A 24664-nucleotide genomic window follows, 5' to 3' on the forward strand; every position below is an offset into this window, starting at 1 on the left:
CAATAAATTAACCGAAGTCTTCAACAGAATATCTTATCTGGAAATGACTTCTGTTACTTTTGCTGAACAAGCATTTGTTGACTTCCCTTTATTCAACCCATGTCATGCTAGGTATAAGATCTATAGGCCTGTTTCCAGAAGCTCAAGTCTAAACATGGAGATGCATGGTACTTATAAAGTAAATGACCTGAGAAGGGTATGCTTAAGAATCAATGGGTGGTCACATAGGGCTTCTGGAGCCATTTGGGGGTTCCAGGAATGTTTCCCAGAAAAGGTAAGATCTTTTGAGCCCTGAAGGATGGTAGTCCCTTAAGCAAAGGGGTTAGGAGGGATATTCTAGCAAAAGAAAGTAACAGAGCCAGTTGATGGTGGTGCTAATGGGTGACAAGGGAGGAAGAGAGGCTGAGGAGAGTGGATATGACAGGAGCCCCTCCCACTGTATTCCCAAAACTTTCCAACCCTTTATGGGTGTGAACCTTCAAGACCTCCGAGTTCAGAGGTTGAGATCTCGGGCTTAGCTTGTTGAGTGAGTTGCTGTCTGCCTGGCAGGTGTCTGTGCTGTGGTCAACTGTGCCCTTCACCAGCACATCTCCACAGTAACTGTGCAGGTCAGCTTCCCCTTCTCCTCTCATTAGCACAGACCATTGTACTTTGTTTCCACTAGTTTATTCAGCATTCTCTGCTAGTCCAGGATGTAGGCATTAAAAATACACCTTTTCTAACAGTACTGTTGTGGTTTTATTGTTGAGAATCCATTATGAAAGTTTTTTTTTTTTTAATGGCACTTCAAATATTAAGTTTCTGTCATATGCCAAGATTTTAATATGTGATGCTATATATAGTAGTCACAATCAACATTGTATAGTAGTTACTGTCTCCATCTTATAGATGAGGAAACTGAGGTGCAGAAGGATTAGTTGTATTACTGGTTACCAGTAAATAGCAAACTCATAATTTGCATAAACATGATCCAGCTTCACCAAGTTGATCACTTTTCCCATTACACCCAGAAGCACAACTTTCCTTCCTGACCATTAAACTAAGAATACGAATGGATGCTAGAGGGAGTTACCCATCTGGCTACTTGCTGTCGACTTTGAGTTGGACTCTATGACTTCTACTCCTTCAGCACTCTCTGGGAAGTCTTCTAGGTTTCTTTACAAGAGCTGTTTCATAAAGTATCTGTATTCTTCTTATCTCTGCTCCACTGCCTCTTCTACTCCCTTCTGCAGGCTAACCCCAGCTTCTTCTTCACTGGAAAAATTATTACAATCCAATCAGGACTCCTTACCTCTTGGCAGGGCAAAAACGAGTCCTTCCTCCTGTATAATGCCAATCTCTGAACCCCATCCCTGCCCTTGTCTGGTTGAATATGAATTGGTCTTCCTTTTGGACACTCTGTCAGTCCCTCTCTTCCTTCCTTTCTTCCTCTCCCCCTACCCATTCTGTGAGTCAAACCCAGGACCTATGCTGAGCATACTTTACCACTGAGCTATATGCCCAGCCCTGGTCTCTTCCTTTCTAGTGAAAACAAAGAGATGATAGAGAAGGTGTTGAGATTGGTGAGGGCACACTGGGGGTTTTTAGAAGGATGTATTTTATTTTTTTATTTTTGTGGTAATCACACAGGTATTGGCTTTAAAATTACACTTTTAACAGTATAGACACACTTTATGCCTGTTTTATGTGGCATGTCCAACAACTACAACAAAATTAAATATGCACACATTGCATACATTTAAAAAACAAACAGTAACTTTTTTTCCAATTCAGATCCTCTTGCCCTTCATCACAGACATCCTAATGGAATGGCCTGTCCCTGCTCTGCTGATACCCAGCACGCTTCTGTGCCCTGTTGTGTGGCTCTGGCCACAGTTCCCACTTTAACAGCATGGTCGGCACTGCTTTCTTTCCAGTTTCACAGCCACTTAGGTTGTTCCTGACCTACCTTTCCTCATTCTCCATGGCATCAGCACCTTCTTGCTTTTCTCTTTCTCCTTGGTCTTCGCTTGGTGCTGACCCCTTGCCTCCTAAGTGCCGTTGACCGGGGTCCTTCTAGGAGTTCCTCTCCTGCTCACTCCTCTGCAGAGATCCTTCACCCTAACTCTGAGTGGGCTTCCCAGGATAGCTCTGAACAAATGCTGAGAACTCTCAGAGTTCTAACCACATTGACCTGGAGTAGGGTTCAAGTATCAGCATGGCTTTTAAGTTCTCCAGGAGATTCTAATGTGCACAGGGAGAAAACCACGTCTCCATGCTTACTCCCACATTCTCCTGGGGTCATTTCCCAGCCCCATTTGTTGTCATGGAAGCAACTACATCTAATGCTCATGGCTTCCAGTAGGTATATCTGGCCCAGATAACTCTTGAACAGATACCCATGGATCCACCTGCCCAATGAGCACCCTTTATTGGATGGTTTCTTGGCTTATTATGTTCAAAGCCAAATTCATCCCCCTACCAAAATTTCAATGGTTGGTAGGATCATTGGGTAACTGGTTACCCAATTTGTAAAGTGAGAAATCATTCTTAGCCCATTTCTTCCTTTACCGCCAATCCTGAGTCAGTCACTTAAGCTCGTTAATAGGTTCTGCTTCCTAAATCATGTCACGTTTGTTGGTCTGTCTCCATTTTTACCAGTGCTTTTGTTCATGCCCTTCCACTCACTCAGCACCCACCCTCCTTGTTGGGTCACCATATTGTCTTCCTCACTGCACTCACACTAGTCTTTTTCCAAACCTGAATCTGGCTGTCTCACACTGCTTCAAGTACCTCTCAGTAGCTTCCCATTCCTCCCTGAAATAATAAGATGCCTCCTAAGGTCCATCTGCACTCCAGCTACATGCACATTCTGGAATGGATTGAATTCCATCTCACTCATGGTGCTGAACCTGCTTCTCCTGCTGCTGGACATCCTCTTGCCAGCCCCACCACTCACACTCCTCACGGGGTGAATCCTCTGTCATTGTAACACAACCCAGACATCATTTCCTAGATTACCCTGGTTGCCTCTCTTCTATGTTAGGTGTCACCTCCTTTGTGCTCCTAAAGCATTGTGTACCTACCCCCACTCCCAGTGTACCTGCAAACTCCTTCCAGGTGTCCATTGTTGTCTTTCTCCAGCATTGGACAGTGTTCCAGGAGGCAGCTGTGTGTGTTGTTCCTCACTGAGTACTACATCCAGCTGAGGGCCCAGAGCACATGTGTTGGGAAGTAGGAGGTCCACTTGCATAACTCTTACTATACTGATTTAAGAATTGTAATATAAAAGAATAAATAATGGGAGGTTTCCCAGGTAAATCACATGGCAAGTATTTACTGAGCAAAAGTGATATGGTTCTGTAAATGCAACTTTGTTTCATGACATCCTTAACTTATTATTTATTCTAGAAACATTGGTTGAAATATTGCAGTGTCCAAGGCTTTATGAGAGGAGCTACAAGAAGTGATAAAGGGAGTGTGTAAGCTCTCAAGGAACTTGTTGTATAATAATGTTGAGAATATAATATGAATATATGAATACAGATGATTTAATACAAAAGAGAAAACAATGAGTTATCTTAGACAAAGCACAGAGAAAAGTACTTAGGGTCTCAGTATTGCAGAGAGAGAGATTAATTGAGGGGGATGGAGGTTACATAAAGCATCCCAGAGGAATGTTCATGCTGTCCTGTGAGTGGAGTCAGTCAAATGCAGTTTGAAGAAGGACATCAGGGAAAGATTGATCCTTGGCAAAGGAAGCATTGTCTTACTCTTCCCTGCTTTATTCACCTTCATCTCAAATACATATTTTACATATATATATATATATATATATATATATATATGCGCGCGTATGTATTTTTATGATGGGTGTGTGTGTGAATGTTGTGAATCCCAGTGCCTAGAAGAATTGCTGACACATAGTAGGTGCTCAATTAATATATTTGGAAGAAAGGAGGAAAGAAATTAGCACTAGAATTTGTTCTTATCTCCAAGTAGGTAGACTATGGATACTGAAGAGGTGCTGATAGTGTATTCCACAGGGAGCCCTGTGCTTAAGTTTACTTTGGAACAGCTCAAAACAACTTTTCTCATTTACCGTTATCAGGCTTTCAATATTTAGTTTTCAGCAAAATAACCATAACCATAAACTCAATTGTCTTTGAGTTGTTCCTTATTAGTAGATGATATGAGAAAGCAGACCAGGAGTGGTTTAGTGGTCTTGAAACAGGTGAATTGATGAATGTCTTTTCCCATTCCTTATTGTCTGTATTTATTAAATGAGGGAAAATGACACATGGAGGCTTCCCAGGAACCTGTGAGAGCCACTGTCAAATCATTCTTTGCAGCTGATTCAGCATTTGGGGAGTAAAGTATCTCATAAAAATACAAGTTTCTGTTTCTTGGTTTTCATTTGATTTCCTCCCACCTCCACACATGTCACTCCAGTAACTACTGTCACAGTTTCACTTTGCTGCAGCAAAGCTCTGTCAGGTTTGTGGTTACACTATGTAGCATTTTAAAACTGGTTTGAATATACTTTCTTTTTAAGTTTTTGTTGTATTCTTTCAATGTCTGTAAACAAGTGAATCAATATGCTTTTCCATGAAATGAATATGTTAGCCTTTACTGCTAATCAGATAATACTCAGATGTGCACAAAACATGAGAATATAATTTCTTATTTCTCACAAGACTCCTGTCCATTTTCTTTGCTTTTGTTACCAGTATATTCAATTCTGTAAAGTATGAGGACATAATTTTGTTATTCTTGAAATTGCTTTTTGAGAAACACTGAGTGAAAGATGCAGTATATAAACAAATTGAATTAAATATGAAAGACAGATGATTTGGGCTCTGCTCTGCTCATGTGCTGAGGAGTTCACCAGGCACAACTCATTAACATTAATGGGAAAATCCATCACTTACCATGTGCATGCCCAGACATCGCAGAGGCAATTCCTCCCCCTAATTTGCTAGATAACTTGATTGCTTCTAAATGCACTAAGATCAAAAAAGGAGTTATTTTATCAATCATGCATCTTAAAGATTACCTCTCCTTAGCTTAAATTTGAATTCCATTGAGGAAAGGCTTCTCTCAAAATCAGTTTCTTTTTTCACAAATATATCTGTGACATCCCAGACATGGTATTCTTCTTTAAACTTCCAAATTATGAGTAGTAGGTAGCTGCCATATTTTAGATGTAACTTTTATTTTTATTATAATTTAAATACTGTTCAAAATTCAGGAAAAGAATTGTTTTTCTCAATTCAATTTAGAAATGTACATGATGTAGAGATTTCAAAACAGGGAACCAGGAGTATCCCATGCTTATCCAGTTATTCTTCCCATGGCAAACAAAAATGAGACCTTGGAAGTAAGCCAGAAACAGCTTCTGCACACCCGGAGAATGTGCATGATGCCTCTGCTTTCTCCTTACAGGCTGTAGGTGTGATGCACTCTGTGTAAATACTCACAGAGACTTGACTCCTGGCTTTCCTAGTTCAGAGAGTGGCATGCCAAGGCAGAGAAGGGAGAGAATTTTGTCGGAACACACACTCACTATAGAGAAAAGAAAGGATCCTTGTTATCAGGGAATTTAAGGTTAGGCTTAGTCCCCTTTTAAAAGATGTTAAAAAGTGAATGTTATCACTTTAGAGATAGAACAGAACTGTTCGTGACAGAAGGTCGTTATTTCCATTATATACTGACAAGAGTGTACAGGCATGTGTGTATGTTTGCAGAAGTTGGGAAATTTGGGTTTGGTAAGCAAGTAGGAATCTCTACTAGTTAATTTTTCATCTTTTCTTAATAAATATGTATTCAGGAAAAACAAATCCTGTATGATCTCACTTACATGTGAACTCTTAAAAAAGTTGAACCCATAGAGGCAGAGAAGTGAATGGTGCTTACCTGAGGATGGAGGGAGGGATGGGGAGATGGTGGTCCAAATGTGTAAAATTCTAGTTAGAGAAATAAGTTTAAGAGACCTATTGTACAACCAAGTGGCTATACTTAATAAGAATGTATTATATTCTTCAAAATTGCAGAGTAGGTTTTAAATGAACTCACTATAAAAATTCGCGAAGTAATGCATGTTAATTACTCCAGTTTAGCAATTATACAGTATATACATATTTCAAAACATCCTGTTGTACATAGTAAACATATGCAGTTTTTATTTGTCAATAAATAAATGAATAATGTGTTCAGATGCTCAGAAGAGATGAACAGATGCTCAGCAGTTCAAGCTCTGAAAAGCCTGAGCAAAGGACCCGTGCACCAGGCTTGTCTCTTCTTTCCCCGTCTTTTCCATTTTCAGTCCCCCTTATGAGTCTCCTTCATTAGTGACAATGAGGAGCCTATCTGCCATGGAACCTCAAGTGCAAGCGATATTATTGGTTGAAGTGGGGCTCTTAGGCAAGCTGCTTTGCTATGCAAAAAGTTGACCCAGGGACTATCCTGATTTAAAACAGTAATTTATTTTTGTAAAACAGCAGGTCACTTTTATTAATAACAGCAGCTTTATTGCAGTATAATTCATGTACCATACAATTCACCCATTTAAAGTGTACAATTAGTAGTTTTTAGAGATTCCACAGTTACACAACTGTTAGCACAATCAAACAGTTTAAGAAACTTTTGTTCATATACATTTTCCTCTTATTTTCATCCCTTCTTTTAGCACTATTTGTTTCTTTTTCCTTTTCTGCGTCTTCGGCTCCATTTTAAATTCTCTTTCCTGATCCTCTTCTGCCCTGCTTGTTTCTCTTCTGAGGTTGTTTTCCTCAAAAATGGCCTTTGGGTCTGGCTACTGTTCATTTTTGCTGAGATAGAAAAAGAGGGAAGAAGAGGGACTGTAGGTCAGGACAAAGGAAGGAAGAAGAGGAAATGAAAGGAAGAAGAAGGAGCCATTTTCCCACATGGCCCTCAGTAACTGGGGAGGGACATGAGCAATACAGAAAAGAGAGATCAAGAATGCACCTATCCCCTGTCCAGCACTTTCCTCCTCTCCTCACTCTTGTCTTCTTAAATTCTCCAGAGTTGTCACCATAGCAGACTAGGAATGCCCACATGTTGCTGTCATCAACCTTGTTCTCTCTGGCACACGCATGTCTGCATATCACATATACACACAGACACACCACACCACAAATGTAGACACATGGTGCGTACACATTTGAACATACATAAACACATGCACACACCATACACACATGCATACATGTGTACACAAAACAAATACCCCATATCACACTTATTATCTTCTATGATAGACTCCCACTCCCATGCACACACATGGGAGAGAGAAAAAGACATAAAAGCAGACCCCATTGTGTAAGTAAAAGCTATTTCATCTAAATGTGGCAGATGACATTTCAGAAATAATCCTAACTGCAAGATTTCTTTGCTTGATTACCAGTAGATATACTTGAAATTTGATGAAAGTCTGAGGTATTGAGTCCATAGTAGAGTTTCCTGCCTGGAAATGGAGACATTCCTAGAATGCAAAGGCCCTTGGATATTGAGTCATCAGACTTCACTGCAAAATTGTTTCAGATCTTCACTTTGGACTCCTAGTAAATGTTTGTGATACACATGTCCTTAACCCTGCAGACAATGCCTAACAGGCTTACTCTTCCAATTGCTCTATGTGTGTGCCTCTCCATCGCAGTGGGCTTGTTCAGGTGCATATTCTGTTAGCCATGGTGCCCATTTGGTTGTAGGTGTCTCTGTGCCAGGAGTGTACACTTATCTTCTACATTTCTTCTGTTTTTAAAGGAAAAAGGAAATATTAGACAAAGAAAGAGAAAACTGTGAAAAAGTAATGACAGTCTCTCTCATTTCAAAGAAAGTAAGCAGGTCAGGCAAACTTAGTTGTTGAGGACCTCCTCTGTGTTGAGAGCTGACTTGCCCAGTGTTTTCTGGGGGTGCAGGTAGCTTCCAGGAGTGCTGTGACCTCAGTGAAAGGATCTGCCACACTGATGTTTGCACACATGGATTTGTCAGCCATAGAGTCTACAGTGTCTGACGGATTTTTATAAGGATTTTGACCCAAACTGGATCTAACAAAATATTGATTAATCATTCAGAAAGGACCTTCAGAGAGAAGAGTAAAGCCCAGCAGGATAGGGACATCCTGGAAAGCTGCTGTGTAAACCAGAGAGTTATAGCTGGTGCTAAAGAATTTGGAGTTGATTGTCTTAGATATGCAAAATTCAAACCTCATGACAGCAATTGTGACAATATGTACATCCATCCAGACATTGGACACCCTTGCATGACACCTGCATGCACAGCAGAGAAAATGAAATTAGAAGAACATAAAGAAAAACATTGATGGTTTGCAATGGAAGTAGAGGGCCAGTTTTTCTTCTATTAACATTCTATACTAGAAATTTTATAATTGAAAAATTAGATGCTATGATTATTTTAAAATATAAATTTCAGTATATGGTTTACAAGCTAATATGAAGACAAGTAAAACTGTGGGCAGGTCCAAAGGTAGTAAAATTCCGAGTAATTTTCCTGACTAAACAAATAAGTAAATTTTGCAAACATGTGAGTAGAAAGCATGGAGCTGAAAATTAAAGTCTATAAAGAATCAGAACACTTTTACAGGTATTTCACTGTCAAACTGATAAACTTAGTGAGTCAACAGATATTCAAACATTTTTTTAATTAAGCAAAGTGAAATTTTAGAGTACCTGCAATCTCAAAAAAAACTGTTCCTAAGAGCAAGCACTGCAAGGGTGTAGTCTTGGGTTAATTACAGGCTTACAGTTTAAGTGTTGCTCTAAAAAGTGACCTGCCATTGGTCTAAAAGACAGAGACCATTTAAGACCATTGTCTTAAGGCATATAATTGGTTGAGAATATTTTATGTTTTGGAACAAAAAGAATTTTCTGATTTACTTTTACTGAGATAACATCCCTATCTTAAACTCTCTGAAAACATACTCATCTCACAGATTCCCAGTTTCTTGAAAGTCTCAATATAGCCCAAAATCAGAAAGCAGGAAAGGCTTTCTGAAGGCTCAGAGCAAGGGGTGTGGAACTGCCACCTAGATCTAGAAAAACCCATGTGCCCCAAGACTGACTCTGCTTCAGTTACTTATTATCTTCTGTGATGGACTCCCACTCAGTGACTCTAGCTGTGAAATCCAACTCCATCAAATCACACTGTGAACAATTTATGGACCCAAGTAATCTATACTACTGCAAATTGCACCTAGTTCCAGTTTTCTTAGATGACAAAGCTAACACATCTAGAAAACTTAAAATGTCAGCTTATCTAGACAGATTTGCCAACCAAACATACATTTCTATTACAACTATTTCTGTACAGTCAAGTTTTTAAAAAGATGGTAATTTACAAAATAAAGCATAAAACTTTTTTTTGTCTTTTTCTACTTCAGTGTCAAACATCAGTCCCACTCCCCATCCCCCCACCACCACCTGGAGTCTTCCCCTGACCGCATCATGGAATCTTTCTTGCTGAAGTACCTTCTAGCAGTAAAGCATATGTCTGTGCATCTTATTAAAGATCTCCAACCTGGAGTGCAGTTGGAGATCATGTATAACACCTCTGTTAAAATCTAGCACAGCAAGGGCTGAGAGTCTGCCTGCTTTGAACAGAAGAGGACAACATCCCAGGAGGGTGCTGTGGGTGAAGCAGGCAGTGGGAGTAAGCTGTTCCGGACCATGTCTGAGATGATTGGGGAAGCTCAGTGGTTAATCCCTTTATTCAAAAGAATTTGTCATCTGGGTAGACTAGACAAGGTAAAGTGATGATTTCACCTTGGAATCTGTGGAGATTTCCAGGTGACATTACATAGGTGCATGAAATACAAGGAGCAGCCACTCTATTTGTGGGTTGAAACACAGAGAGTGCACCCATCCTCTGCCTCACTATGGGAGTCTACTTACAGTACCCCAAACATCTTTGAGCCTGACGTCCCTACCTCTGCACACCTACAGGGTAAGTCCAGAATTATACGATCTGTGCTGGCCATTTAATATGTTAGAAACAAAGCATATTCTCTTAGCCCAAGTCAGCATCTTCACCTTACCCATCATTACCAAACTTGTGCCTTTGTTTATATTTTATTGTCTTCTTTAACTAAAACCCCCAAATTTAGAAGTTTCTCTGTTATTATCTGTTTTTCTAGACTGTATCAGAATCAACTTTTCCCTCTATTTCTGCATTCTTGCCCAGACTCTTCTGCCAGCCATCTAGGTCCTGCTCTGCCCTATTCAAGGCTGCTGCTCAGGGGGAGCAACATCCTCCCCATACTGGGAGAAAGACTTTCTAGACATATGTCGGGACACTTTCTTAATTCAGAATCAACTGAACAATTCAACTTTGAGCCAGACATTCATCCTCTCGCTCCCCTCCTATGAGCATGTCCTTCCCACCCTGCCCTTCTACCCCTTCAAGTGCATCTCTCAATATTGCCTTTCTCTCTCCCTTGGAACCAGTTAAGGCCAATCCTATTTGAAGGACAAGCGCCTGCTCCATCCTCTGCACCAAATTAAGAATCCATACCAGCAGCAACAGCAAAAGTAATTTTATGAAAACCTTCCTTTCCTGGATTTTATTTATTTAGTGAAATAATCCATATAGTGTACACTTATAATTCCATGATAAATGTTTAATTAGAGTATGATATGTTGTTATGATCATATCATCATTATATGTGTAATATGCTATACATAATAATAATGAACCACAATACACTACATTCACCTTGTAAATTTTGAATTCATTTGTTTTAGAACTTCCCAGGTCACACAGCCTTGAGTCGTAGGGTCTTTGACATACTGTGAGTTACCATATGCCAAGTCTAGTGCTGTGCTGGTAGTGTCATTTTGCAAAGATTGGTGGATGGAATAAAATGGCAGAGGTTTCTGCCTCCTAATGCTGGCTTCAACTAAAATAGTATGCTATTTGGGTACTTGTAAAGCCTGTTAGGTAAAATTTTGTATTTGGCTGGGTACATGCAACCTTAGTGTGCATATCCAGATATGAAATATTTAAATTCTCACTTAAAACAGGCCCAGATGAAGCTTTAAAATCTTTTTTTCTGGCAGAAATTCAAAGCTTTCTCTTTTCTTTCTTCTTTCTCACAGTTTATAAATTACAGGCTCATCCCAATAAAAAGTATCCAGATGGCCAGTTCTCCATATTACATTTCATTCCATGCAGAGACTGTGCCTTTGTTTCTAGAGAATGCCCTCTGAACCACATGTTCTATTCTTATGGCAACTTTGCATTTGAGAATGAAATTTAACAAACACTAAACAGCTAAAATTCCCTGAGTGTACTCTAATTTGCTTACTTGTTCTTCTCCAATACAATCAACAATATCAATAATGTTATACAAATGTTATTATCAATGCCTATTTGGTAAAGCACCTAGTATGTGCAGAGCACTGTGCCAGGTGTTTTATCATTTTTATTTTCTTTAATATAGTCAGAGAAAAATCTAGCCCCAAATGCAGTTTGGCATAATAGTTTAAAACCTCCCAGCTTTCAATCCTATCTGCATAAAATAGCCAGGTAACCTTGAATGACTTAAGCTCTCCATGACTTGGTTTCTTTAACTGTCAAATAACAGATAATAATAATTTCTATTTCATAAGAATATTGTGGGGGTAGATGAGTTGATTTAGAATGAGAGCCTAAATCAGGGTATAGGGCATAATAAACTATGAATGTACAACCCCCTCTCAGTATTACTGATGTTGGACTAATTGAGTAGCATTTTGGATGGCATCATTCTTTAATTTATAAAATAATTTTACTACCTAAATTCAATACAAATAAAAACATTCATGTGTGCATTTTAGACTGATAGTCTTCTATAAAATATATGTTGTCAATAACAAATAATTAAAATATATTTGAATAATGTTTTAGAATGCTTTATGGTAGAAAAAGTAGTATTGATCATATTTTCTTGAAAGTAGATATTTACACTTATTACCAATTATATTGACGCCTCCGATCTTTAATATCTCAGGGTTATTTAGTTTTCTTTAAAGCAGCTATTTCTAACCATCTCCCTTCAAGTTTTCATGTGAAGGATTCCTAATGTCAGTTCTTATTTCTAATAAGGACAACATTGCTTTATGCACTGTAAAATACAGAACATGTTTGCCTTTGGCATGTTAACTAATTTAGAGGAAACTTAATTGGAAATCAATATATTTAATATGGAGTCTGTCTATTTATATTTTACACATTGAGGTGAGCTTTTAATTTATAGATAGTGGAATGATGAAAAGTCAACACTTTTTTATAAATTTTGCTAAGGACATATAACATGAGATTGACCCTCAGTGAAATTTTAAGTGTATAATACTTAATAATATTGTTCATTATAGGCACAATATTGTATGCAGATTTCTAGAACTTAATTATCTAGCAAAACTTTATCCCACTGAACAGCAATTCTCTCCTTCTGCCAACCGACAGCTCCTGGAAACCTCCATTCTGCTCCTAATTCTGTATGTTTGACTTTGACTACCTTAGATGCCTCATAGAAGGAGAGTGGTATTGAGAGTGTTTATTCTTTAGTAACTGGCTTATTTCACTTAGTGTAATGTCCTCAAATCCATTCATGTTGTCACACATGGCAGGATTTTCTTCTTTTAAATGCTGAATCCTATGCCATGGATACCCATTTTCTTTGTTCATTCATCAGTGGACATTTCAGTCATTTCTGCCTCTTGACTGTTGTGAATAATGCTGAACATGGGAGTGCACATATCTCCTTGAGGTCCTGATTGCAGTTCTTTTGGATAAATACCCAGAGTGAATTGCTGGATCATATGCAGTTTTTAATTTGGTTTAGGAACTTCTATACTGTTTTTAAAAGCAGAGGCACCATTTTACATTATCACCAGTGGGGTTCCATTTTGGAGTTCCAATTTCTCCATCTCCAACACTTATTATCTTTTATTTTTTGATAACAGTCATCCTAACAGGTGGGTCACCTCTTAAGTGGAGACCCACAGTGTTTGCTTTTGCAGTATGCAACAGGACTCCATGACACACTGCTTTGGTGGGTGGCAGTGGGACTCTGCAACTCCTCTTGGATTTAGGAGAGTTTGGAAGACTTAGCTTGGGCAGTTGAAGGATGGCCTTGTTTTCATTTTCTTTTTTCCATCACACAGCCTCCACTCTTAATCTTATTGTGTAGATTTGTCCATATAACAGAATTTATCACCTTGAGAAAGAACATCAAAAACAATTTGAGTTCCTGTTGACTGAGATTGGGTTAATATTAGCATTTAACATACAGGGTGAGATGCTTATGCCTATATATAACTATATATAACCATATATGTATATATCTTCATTTCCAAATAATATATAATAATTTCATTGAAGTTTAATATATTGAAATTAAAGCCTTCTGAAAGATGAAGATGGAATTAGTTCATTATCATTAATTGCCAAATTATATACACTTATTTTATAGATACTTTAAAAAATTGTACTTGAAGCATTTTTGAGTTGAATTATTTTCCAGGTGTCCTTTGGGTTACTGACCGAGAAAAAATGTTTTCTTTTCTAAGTAACATTTTGTTTTAAAAAAATGCCTGTTTATATTTTTTAAAAGGGGGGAAAACATAGCTTAAATATCTTTTCAGAAATTAAATGTGTCAAACTAGAATATTCCAATTAAAATATATTTGACAAATTAAGCTATAAAATATTTCCTTGACATGTTCACACCACTTAACCAAAATAATATCACTAAAAGAATGAAAACAACTTATATATAATAACAAAAATGTTCTTTGTAATAATAGAAACACAAACCTATCACTATAATTGTTTTGATCAAGTTAATAATGTAGCATGTTAATCACTTCATTTGTTTAATTTCCTGCTCAATATCAACTGTGTGGATAGTGCTCTAGTAGAAATGTTTAAACTGCAATTCCATTAATCAGATCATTTCCATGCATAAATCATACAAATTACCTAGTTAGTACATTAAGCTGATTTTGGCATAAAGTTTCCAAAGCACTTAGTGTTACTAGTAGTATTGTATCACATTCCTTGAGACCAGTTTACATCTTGGAAGTTTTTAGTAACCAACCATACATGAAATACTTTAGAGGAAAGGTAGTACACACACACACACATACACACACACACACACACACACACAAACTTGTACTTACTCCCTAGAGGTATTTCTTTTCTTTAGTTTACAGAATATATAACCTACAACTAAAATTCAGAAAATATTGTTGTACAAGCTCAGTTAAAGTACCTTTTTGAAAGTATACCAATTAAATGTCACATCTTGGATTTAACTTTTTGGTACTAGAACAGACATTAATGAAATAACTGTGCTCTAAGCTCTCATGAAACAGTAATAAATGGAAATTGTATTTAATGTTCATCTATTTCTATCAACATCAGCTGTAGGTTCATATTCTTGGCATATACTCTAATCTTTATCAGTTTCAACTTTATGAGTCTCTCCAAAACTGCATCAGGAGCTCAGGGGGCCAAACTGTGATAGAGCTACATCTTCTCCAGGAAGATGCAGCTGGTTCTCCAGCTCTGCAGTTGGACCTTTGTTGTTTCATTCAATAATGCATGGAGATCCCAGAAAAGTGAGAAAGGCTCAACTAATTTTTTTGTAAGGACAGAGGTAGCTCCCAGGAAGAAGGAGTCATCTACGATAGCTAAATGGCTAAATAGATGGCAAACCCAGTATGAACTGAGTTTGGAGAAATTGATGAAGGGAGCAAGATAAGAGATTGAAAGCAAGTTCTGTGCCATTTGATATTTGAGACGTTGGAAGTCTTGTTTTCTTTTTTATTGTTAGGCTTCAAATTCTGATTTCTGTCAATTTAGTCCCATCAATAAATAGATAAATTGGCTGTACCATAGTGTAAGAGTAGTATTTAATCCAAGTGCTAAAGTGTGAGGTAACTGAGTTTTACTAAATTTACACTGACACATTTATGGTGTCTGATTTAAGAGACTTACCAGAGGAGGTGGATATATGCAAACAGTAGTATAATAAGACAAGTATTCATAAAAGTTGAAAATTACGTTTCAAACCTGGAGAGCAGTGATTATGCTGTTACTGGTACTTTTTTTTTTTTTTTCCTTATGGAGGGGATAACATGGAGATTACTTGGAAGATGACCTGGGTCAGATGGAGTGGGCCTTTGAATGCCATGTGAAAGAATTTCAACTTGAGTCTAGGAGTATGCATTTATGTCTAGTGGAAGGAGGGAAAGAAATAATGGCTCTTTCTTTCTGAAATGTAGCTGCATCATGAAAATTGAATTCCTATAGCTAATAGTAATATAAATTGTCAAAGGATAAGTTAGAATAGGAAAGAAATTGCATTTATTGAATGCATATATGCCAACTATCTATACTAAGCCCTCTACCTAAGGTATAGTACTTACATTGACACCGTGAGCAGAATATAATTTCCGTGTTACATGAGAGAAAACTGTGAGCTATGAAAGGTTTGTGCTGGGGTAGCAGCAGGATTGAAACTTAGTTTGACCTGTCTTGAAAGCCTCTTTTGCTACTTTAGGGTTCACTGGGTGCTTTAGTTGATTACAGTAAGTTCTTCCTGTAAAAAGAGGTACAGAGAGGTTATTGGTCCAGGAGGTGTCTTCACAAAAGCTTCTTTACATTAGAAGGATATTTCAGGATTTATACTTCTAGAAAGATGGAATAGACATGCCTTTCTTTATTCCTTCTACCTATGTGAGGAAGATGTTATCACCATTTTGTAGATGAGGAAATAAAAAGCAGAAAAGTTGAATAACTTGCCTATGGTTTTAGAGCTAGTACTTTAATGAAATTTTCTCTAATTCTTAGTCCATGCTTTTCCCACTATATTAAATTAATTATTATGGGCTGGGGATATAGTTCAGTTGGTAGAGTGCCTGCCTCACATGCACAAGACCCTGGGTTCAATCCCCAGCACCACAGCACCACACACACACACACACACACACACACACACACACACACACACACACACAAATCAATTATTATGCTTAATTTAAGTAGTAATTATCTTCCAGTTTCCTACTTAGCCATTTTGGGGAGTTTGTAGGATCTAGGATGTTACAGGCTGACATACTTGAGGATATTTTAACAACCAAGTGTTTTTCATCCAACTTTTCCAGCTCTTTAAATGAGTTTCGTACATATGTAGATTTCTTTTAACTTTACCAATGAAGTGTTTAAAAAATATTAATACTTTTTTCTTATTCTATGTGCAGTTAATTTTCTAATACTTAAAACGATGAGTGAAGGCATTCACTATTTTGTAGATGAAAGTTAATTGAACTCAGAGACAAATATCTTGGGAACTCTCTTTTTAAAGCTATAGGAATTTGGAGAGAATCGATCCTGTGCCTGGCACGATGGCACACACCAGTACTCCCAGAGACTTCAGAGGCTGAAGCAGGAGGATTGCAAGTTTGAGACCAGCCTCAGCAATTTAGTAAAGTCCTAAGCAACTTAGCAAGAGAGACCCAGTCTCAAAAATAAAAACGGGGAGCGGGGTGCTGCAGATGTGACTCAGTGGTTAAACACCCCTGGGTTAATCCCCACTACCAAAAAATTTGATTCTGAGACCTGAAAATGTTCTTATATACACCAGTTTGGGTTTGTCTATCTGTGTTTAAGAATAATATATTAAATTGTGTTACATTTCCAGTAGGTACTAAAAATCTGTGATGGTCCTCCCTTCCCGGTGTACATTCCAACATTTATCATTTGTACTTGCTCTTAATCCTTGAAGAAGTAAAATTAACAACAACGTAAGTCATATGTTAGCTTTTAAAAGTTTTTAGGAAAGGTATTCTAGCTATAATACAAGTTCGGTCATCTACTTTTAGTATTTACCTGTTTTGTGCCATTTAGTCAAGAAGTCAGTTATTTTTTTAAGAATAAAGCTGTCCATTAAAATCTTTACATTAAAATCTTTTCCCTTGGGTAAAGTTAGACAACCCATATTAAAGATAGTAAGATTCTGCAAAGAGGTAGGTTATTTTTATGAAGTGAACACAAGCTGAATCAGCTCTTCCAGGGGAGTAGGCTGGGGGCAGGTTGTTGCTTTTCTTAAGTAGTAGGTGTGAAGGTTGCACTTTGCCAGTATCCTCAGGAGGCACCTGCTGCTGCAGCTTGACACTTGTACCATCAAAGCTCAGGGAGATGGCAATGCAGATAGCATGTGTCTCTGTTTTCTTCCCATTTCCATCACTTAGCTCCTTTGTCTCAGGGCCTTCCTTCCCTTTTGATCTAGCCGAGACCTCTATTCAGTACTTCCTTGCTCTCCTTTGGGTCTGGGAGACAAACTCTCTCACATCTTCTCTTTCACCAAACCCTCCAAATCAAGATGCCTCCTACCCACTCCCTCACAGTGACTTTTAGAATCTAACCTCCCAGCTAGGACATGACTTCAGTGTTGTCTTATCTACCTCCTAGAAGAAAAAATATAATTGTCTGATAAAGTAAATGAGACTTAAATGTACAACACAGGAGGCCTCATGAACATGGTTAGTTTCATTTAGAGCAGAAGTCTTCAAAGTCTAACTGCAGCTCTAATTCCTGAGCTGTATGAGGTCATATTCCTGCACCTGAGTGCCTCATGGGAGCTACTTGGCTATTTCAGGCTGCTTCCTGTTTCAGGATCAGAAGACATGTTGTCAACAACTTGACACTTACTCAAATACTGCTGACTTCTGGAGTTTTATTTGTTTTGAAATACAGCACTCAAGAGGCTGCTCTATCTTTGCCATTTTGCTTACATTTATAATGCTCCCCACCTTTTTAATACTACATCACAGAAAGAAAGTGAGAATCAACATTCAAGAATGAGAAGGGACTTAGGCCTAGAGGTTGCTCAAGGCAGGAGGGGAGTGGCCGAGGACTCTGGTGCACCAGCCCCTCATGGCCACCCTGAGGCAGTAGCTGCACTTGCTTTGGGAGGCTACCAGTAGGTAAGTTGTGACAATATAGTTGTAATTTTATGGTCCATACTCCTTGTCTGTAGGATTTGACAGACCATGGCCCATTATTTTCAGCAGAGCAGATAGAGAAACAGTAATCAAATTTGCTGCTTAGGTAGGAGGAAATGAAACATTGCTGATACAAGAGGAAAATGTAGTTGGATGAGCATAACCTGGTGTCCAAGGGGTTTGGCAGTCTGTTATCAGTGTCTAGCATGTGGGAATTGGGGCCAGATGGGAAAAGCCCAAGACAAAGATTGGGATTCTAATTAGTGGAAGAAGCACAAAATAGGGAGTGATTCTCAGTGAGAAGCACTTAGAAAACTGGCTAGGCAGTATCCACATTGCAAAGTGGATCTGTGCTTCCTAGGTGGAATTGGAAGGGAGGAACTTGGGTAATGGGAAGGAGGTGACAAGAAAAAATAGGACCTTAAGATTCTACACCGGAATGTCACTTGAATTCTAGTCATAAGAGCAAAGAAGGCATTTAGGAGCAAGGATCAAGGCAGATGTAAGACCCAGAGCCCACAAGACTGGTAGGGACACTGAACAAGGCCCATGCAGTGTTCGGGGTGTCAGAACTGCTGCTGCTTCTGCTGCTACTGCTGTTGCTGCTACTACTACCTATGCCCTGAGGACAGAGGGCTGGGCTTAGTTCAGGCTTCAGATCAGGATGGGTCCTGGGAATATGGCAAACTCCACTAACCCCAGAATCAAATAGCCCTGCTGTGAGGAAGGTGGATCTGGAGGCTCAGGGTCCTGGACCTGGCACCCAGGACAGGGATTTCAGCATCTGCTGCCGGATGTGGCTGTCTTCCACATCCCGACCTCATTGAAACCCAGAACACTTGGGAATAGCTCACTTTTCCATTTATTATCAGATATTGGAAATTACACTTAAACATTCTAAAAACACTATTACTGTTTTATTATTGTTATTAATAATCATTTTTGTGATATTAACATTGTAAATCATTAATGGTGTTTTATTTCCTTCTAACATGAGGTAAGAAGACTAGTAGGATATATATAAAAAAACTCTTTTGAAAGTTTATCTGTAACTGTCTAGCATCTTTTTTCTTATTTCATGTATACCCTTTGTTCATCTACTTGACTGTTGATGAGGTTAGGGCTGACATTTCTGGTAGTGTTTGGTTGATCCATATGAAACTCCTGATATTCAACTGTTTAAAAACTACAGTTTCATATTGGTCAATCTAATAGACTCTGTTGTCTCTTCCTTCTGTGAATTACAGTCATCCATGAATTCAGAAGGAGAAGAGCCAGGCCTTCAGCAGAGACTCTGCCATACAGCACTCCCCTCCAGCCTGAAGTGTTTACCTTCCTTATATCCATCTGTAATGATCTGAAATTTGAATATAGTATTTTCCTGTCAATCAGAAACTGACATTTGCCTTGATTAATGGGGTTTCAAGTCATGAATTCCAATTTATGTCAGAAATTTTGTAAAGAAGAGTATGTCTTTCAGAGACATATTTCCCCAATATTTGACTAAATCCAAAACTTCAAAAGTAGAAGACCTTAGAAGATGGAAAGCTCTCCCATGTTCTTGAATAGACAGAATTAATATTGTCAAAATGTCCTTACTACCAAAAGCACTATACAGATTTAATGCAATTCCTATTAAAATCCCAATGTCATTCTTCATAGAAATAGAAAAGGCAATCATGAAATTCATTTAGAAAAATAAGACTCAGAAAAGCCAAAGCAATCCTTAGCAAGAAGAGTGAAGCAGGAGGCATCACAATACCAGATCTCAAACTGTACTACAGTTATAGTAACAAAAACAGCATGGTATTGGCACCAGAACAGATTTGTAGACCGGTGGTACAGAATAGAGGACACAGAGACAAACCCACATAAATATAGTTTTCTAATACTAGACAAAGGTGCCAAAAACATATTGGAGAAAAGATAGACTCTTCAACAAATGGTGCTGGGAAAACTGGAAATCCATATGTAGCAAAATGAAATTAAACCTCTATCTCTCACCTTGCACAAAAATCAGCTCAAAGTGGATCAAGAACCTAGGAATTAGAAGAGAGACCCTGCACTTAATAGAAGAAAAAGTAGGCCCAAATGTTCATCACATTGGCTTAGGACCTGACTTCCTTAATAAGACTCCTAAAGTGCAAGAAATAAAATTAAGAATCAGTAAATGGGATGGATTCAAACTGAAAAGCTTCTTCTTAGCAAAGGAAACAATCATTAACATGAAGAGAGAGCCTACAGAGTTGGAGCAAATCTTTACCACACACATATCAGAGCACTAATCTCCAGAATATATAAAGAATTCAAAAAACTTAACGCCAAATAAATAATCTGATCAATAAATGGGCTAAGGAACTGAACAGACACTTCAGAGAAGAAGATATACAATTGATAAACAAATATATGAAAAAAATGTTCAACATCTCTAGTAATTAGAGAATTGCAAATCAAAACCAATCTAAGATTTCATTTTTTCCAGTCAGAATGGCAATTATCAAGAATACAAGCAACAGTAAGTGTTGGCGAGGATGTGGGGGGAAAGGTACACTCATACATTGCTGGTGGGACTGCAAATTGATGCAACCACTCTAAGATTCCTTAGAAAACCTGGAATGGAACCACAATTTGACCCAGCTATCCCACCCAAAGGACTTAAAATCAACATACTGCAGTGATGCAGCCACATCAATTGAACTGCTATAGTGATAGAAACTCAATTTACAATAGCTAAACTATTGAACCAACTTAGATGCCCTTCAACAGATGAATGGATAAAGAAACTGTAGTATATATACACAATGGAATATTACACAGCCTTAAAGAAGAATAAAATTATGGCATTTGCAAGTAAATGATTGGAGTTGGAAAATATCATACTAAACAAAATAAGCCAATCCCAGAAAAATCCAAAGACCAAAAGTTTTCTCTCATATGTGGATGCTGATCCATAATGGGGGCAGGTAGGGAAGAATGGAGGAACTTTGGATTGTACAAAGGCGAGTGAAGAGAGGGTAGGGGGTGTCGGGGTGGAAAGATTGGTGGAATGAGAGGGATGCTGTTACCCTAAATACATGTATGATTGCACGAATGGTGTGATAGCATCATGTACAGCAAGAGAAAGGAGAGGTTGTGCTCCATTTGTGTACAGTAAGTTGAAATGCATTCTGCTGTCATGTAATAACTAATTAGAACAAATTAAAAACATTTTTAAATAAGTTTAAAATGGTTTTATTATATTTAAAACCTCTACTTCAATCCTTTCTTTCCCTGTGTAAATAGATTCATACAGAATCATATGTGTTCTGAAATGCATACATACATGCACATATGCTTGAGTAAATGCTTGAGTTTGCAAGAGGCAGGCTAACTCTAGGATTCCATCTCTTTGACATAACTGTCTGTCTACAAAGAACACAAATGAGCACAGGCTGGCAATATAGAAACTTACTCACAGCAGAGTCTCAGATCCATGTTCCAAGCCTCAAAATCCTGCAGACAATTGCATCTGAAAGCCCCTCATCCCCGCTTCTTTTGTACTTTCTTTCGTCTCTCATTGTCTTCTCCAAAATTCATCACCAGCCTCTCCTGCAAAGTGATTTTTGTCATTTAATATATTCTTTTGAACTTCACACTTGCTCTGCTCTGTATAACCTGGAGCCTTGTCCTCACATGCCTTACCTCATAGAATCAGGAACTCTTCCCTTCCAGTGAGGTTTTAGGGCTTCTGTTTGGTTTTGCATTCATAATTGCCAGAGAGACAAAGAGGATCTAGAATATGGTTAGCATATAAGCTGATGATCACATGGCTGGAGGGACTGGTCTATGAATGAAGATGGCAGGGAACAAAATCTCAACACAAGCCACCACTGAACGAGAGTCTCCAGGTGCTGGACATTCAAAAACCTTTGGGATTTTTTATTAAATACTGTGCAGCAGGAGTTGGGATGATGATGTGAAATTAAGAAAAAGAAAATGCATTACCATAATGATCGCTTAAAAATCTCAAATTGGGAGTATGTGTTAGATGGACAGCAAACCTTCTGAGTAATAGTATCTTAATGAAAACACAGCTGTACTTTAGAAAAAAGAAACATTTCTCAGTCACTTAAGTTAGTATAATGATTTTCAATTTTTCTCTGCAGAAAATGCTTTCTGAACTCTCCCTTAAATCTCATAGGGTGCAGCTTAAACAGCTGCCCCTGCCCTGTTGCACTGGAAGCAGCACTTTATTTCAGGAATCTTGCATGTGCTGACATTTGTCCTCAGCCATTAAACCATGGCACACACAGTGCTGCGTTAGACTTTGAATACAGGGATCTGGTTCTTTTTGTACAAGAATTATGCCATGATTTCCTTCGTGTTCCTTTTGTTGATGTTCAAATTCTTCTCCCACCTCTGCCCCCTGAACTGGTGTCTATAATTAAGGCATCTACTTCAAGGCTTCCCAAGAAAGTGCTAAAAGGCTTTGGGAAATCTGGTTATACTATATGAACCTGTTTTCTTACCTTAAAATAAATGTGTTAATATTGTCCTTAAGTAATTAGCTATAAGTAATTAGAAATGATAGATGTAAAGTCTTAAATTGAGATGATTCTATACTAGATACTCAGTAAAAGTAGCGCTGTTTTTATTATAAATTCTATTTATTGGTATATATGTGTATGTGTATGTATATATGTACACATACATGTATATGTGTGTGTGTGTGTGTGTGTGTGTGTGTGTGTGTATCTTCTTCACTATATATTCTCTAAAGTGCCTGGCATACAGAAAGTGTTCAGTTAGCAGATTATTTAAACAATAACCAAATAGATGAATAAATTAGTGGGTCAATACCAATTATTATCATTTACAGAACAAGCGTGAAAGGGGACTTTCCTGTCTGTATCAAAGTCTGCTCATCAGTCATGATGCCAGTGCAGCCACCCTGTCATGTTGGGCAGGATGATAGCATCATAACCACCCACCCCAATTCCAGAGGTCCATTCCAGATATATGTGGCACTGAAGTCCTTCTGAGGTTTGATTGCTCTTTGGAAACCTCATTCTACCTTAAAATAGAGGAACATTTACTTTTGTCCCTGATTTTATCATGACCTTAAAATAACAAGAGAAAACTTTAATGTATTCATAAAGAATTTATTGTGTACTGTGTATCAACAACTTTACAGTGACTAGGAAGCCAATTCCCAAAACATCAACTCCCTTGATGTTGCTACGTTTGGCCAAGTGCTCCTCTAGATGCAGTGGGCAAGGATGTGGTGGTGGTGATAGCAGCTACACGTATTGGTTGTGTGTGTCTGTCTGTCTTGTGATTTCTTATGGTCATGGCAGCTTTTCTCAGTTAGATTTGCTTTTCCCACTTCACTGGGTAGCAACTCTAAAGCAAGAGCAGGAAGCGCCTTCCCCAGAGGAGTGTCCAGGTGACTTGTCATGTCTGCACTTTCCCTGGCAATGGCTGCTCTTTCTTAGCAGCCCCAAAAATTTGACACCTTCCTGGAGACAGGAACAGGGGCATGTAGTTGTAATGGAGACAGCTTCTCAGCCTTTGGAAGGAACCAGATCATTTGCCTTGGCAGATCCTTCTGCCTGTGACCTGTTGCTAGGCTCCAACAGCATCCAGGATTCAGCCTTGACATTTAGAGGAACAAAAAAGTTCAGCAACCTGGTGGGACTCTCCTAGTTCACCTACGAGGTCCCTGCACATTCTAACACAAAACCCTGCAGAAAATTATGGGAGGTCTAAGCAGAAACACAGAGACAGTGTTTCTAGATACATGAATATAAAGAAATGGAAGTATGATACTCTCTGACACTAGTAAATGTTTTTAGTTATGCACAGCATTTGGTGATGGAGGTAGTCAAGCCAGGGCATAAATACTAGAGAATACAAACTGAGCAATGTGTCATATGACATTTCCACAGCTCCATTCAAAGCACATCTGTATGCTATTCTTAGATTTTTCCATTTCCAAAAATGTAAATGCCATATGTGCTGATGAATCTACCTTTAATATTTACTGACCAGTGTCTGTGGTCTAGAAAGTGAGATTTTCTCTAAAAGCAACATGAAAGAAACTGCTTTTGAGTGTGCTTAGTGAGAAAAGATGTCTCTATTCAGTTTTTAAATATTAAGTGTGAGTCTGTTCCAATGACAATGGATCGCTGATTTATCACTATAAACTGACAACTGTGCTTTCATTTTTATACAAACCAGTGCTTTTGGCTGCCCTTATTCGGACATGAACTTGAAAAAGGAGGCAACGCTTCATGATCGTCTGAGAGAACAAACACAGGCACATTTGGAAGCAGACTCTTCACATTCAAAATCGAAAAATCTCTATAGTTTGAACTTCAATGGAAAACATGAAACAGTGAACAGTCAACCCAGGTAAGAAAATTTTCAAAAATGTGTACCAGAAAGTAAACCCAATAAATAGTAAAAGAACAAATTTGCTACTAGTAATAGTTCCTTATAACTATTCAAAATAATTATTCTTATTTGAGGGTATTAATATATTCCCTAGATCATAGAATTGACCTAATCCTTGATCTTCATTTAACATAATATTTTCTAATGCTGCATCCTCAAATATTTCTACTTACCTCTTTCTGTGTATACAAATTGTATACAAACTATATAAAGTATGT

The 24664-nt window shown here is 38.2% G+C and overlaps 1 protein-coding gene across 8 annotated transcripts in view; it reads left to right on the plus strand.

Annotated features, from left to right (window-relative positions):
- L3MBTL4 (L3MBTL histone methyl-lysine binding protein 4) overlaps positions 1–24664 on the plus strand; it is a 490814-nt gene that overhangs the window by 349342 nt on the left and 116808 nt on the right. For all 8 annotated transcript variants that reach the window (XM_079109233.1, XM_079109226.1, XM_079109227.1 and 5 more), the window contains one exon: positions 24231–24404. In XM_079109233.1, coding sequence (XP_078965359.1) covers positions 24231–24404 — 174 coding nt within the window. The remainder of the gene's footprint in view (positions 1–24230; positions 24405–24664) is intronic.

The sequence above is a fragment of the Sciurus vulgaris genome (assembly GCF_902686455.1).
Source record: "Sciurus vulgaris genome assembly, chromosome: 13".
Taxonomy (NCBI): domain Eukaryota; kingdom Metazoa; phylum Chordata; class Mammalia; order Rodentia; family Sciuridae; genus Sciurus; species Sciurus vulgaris.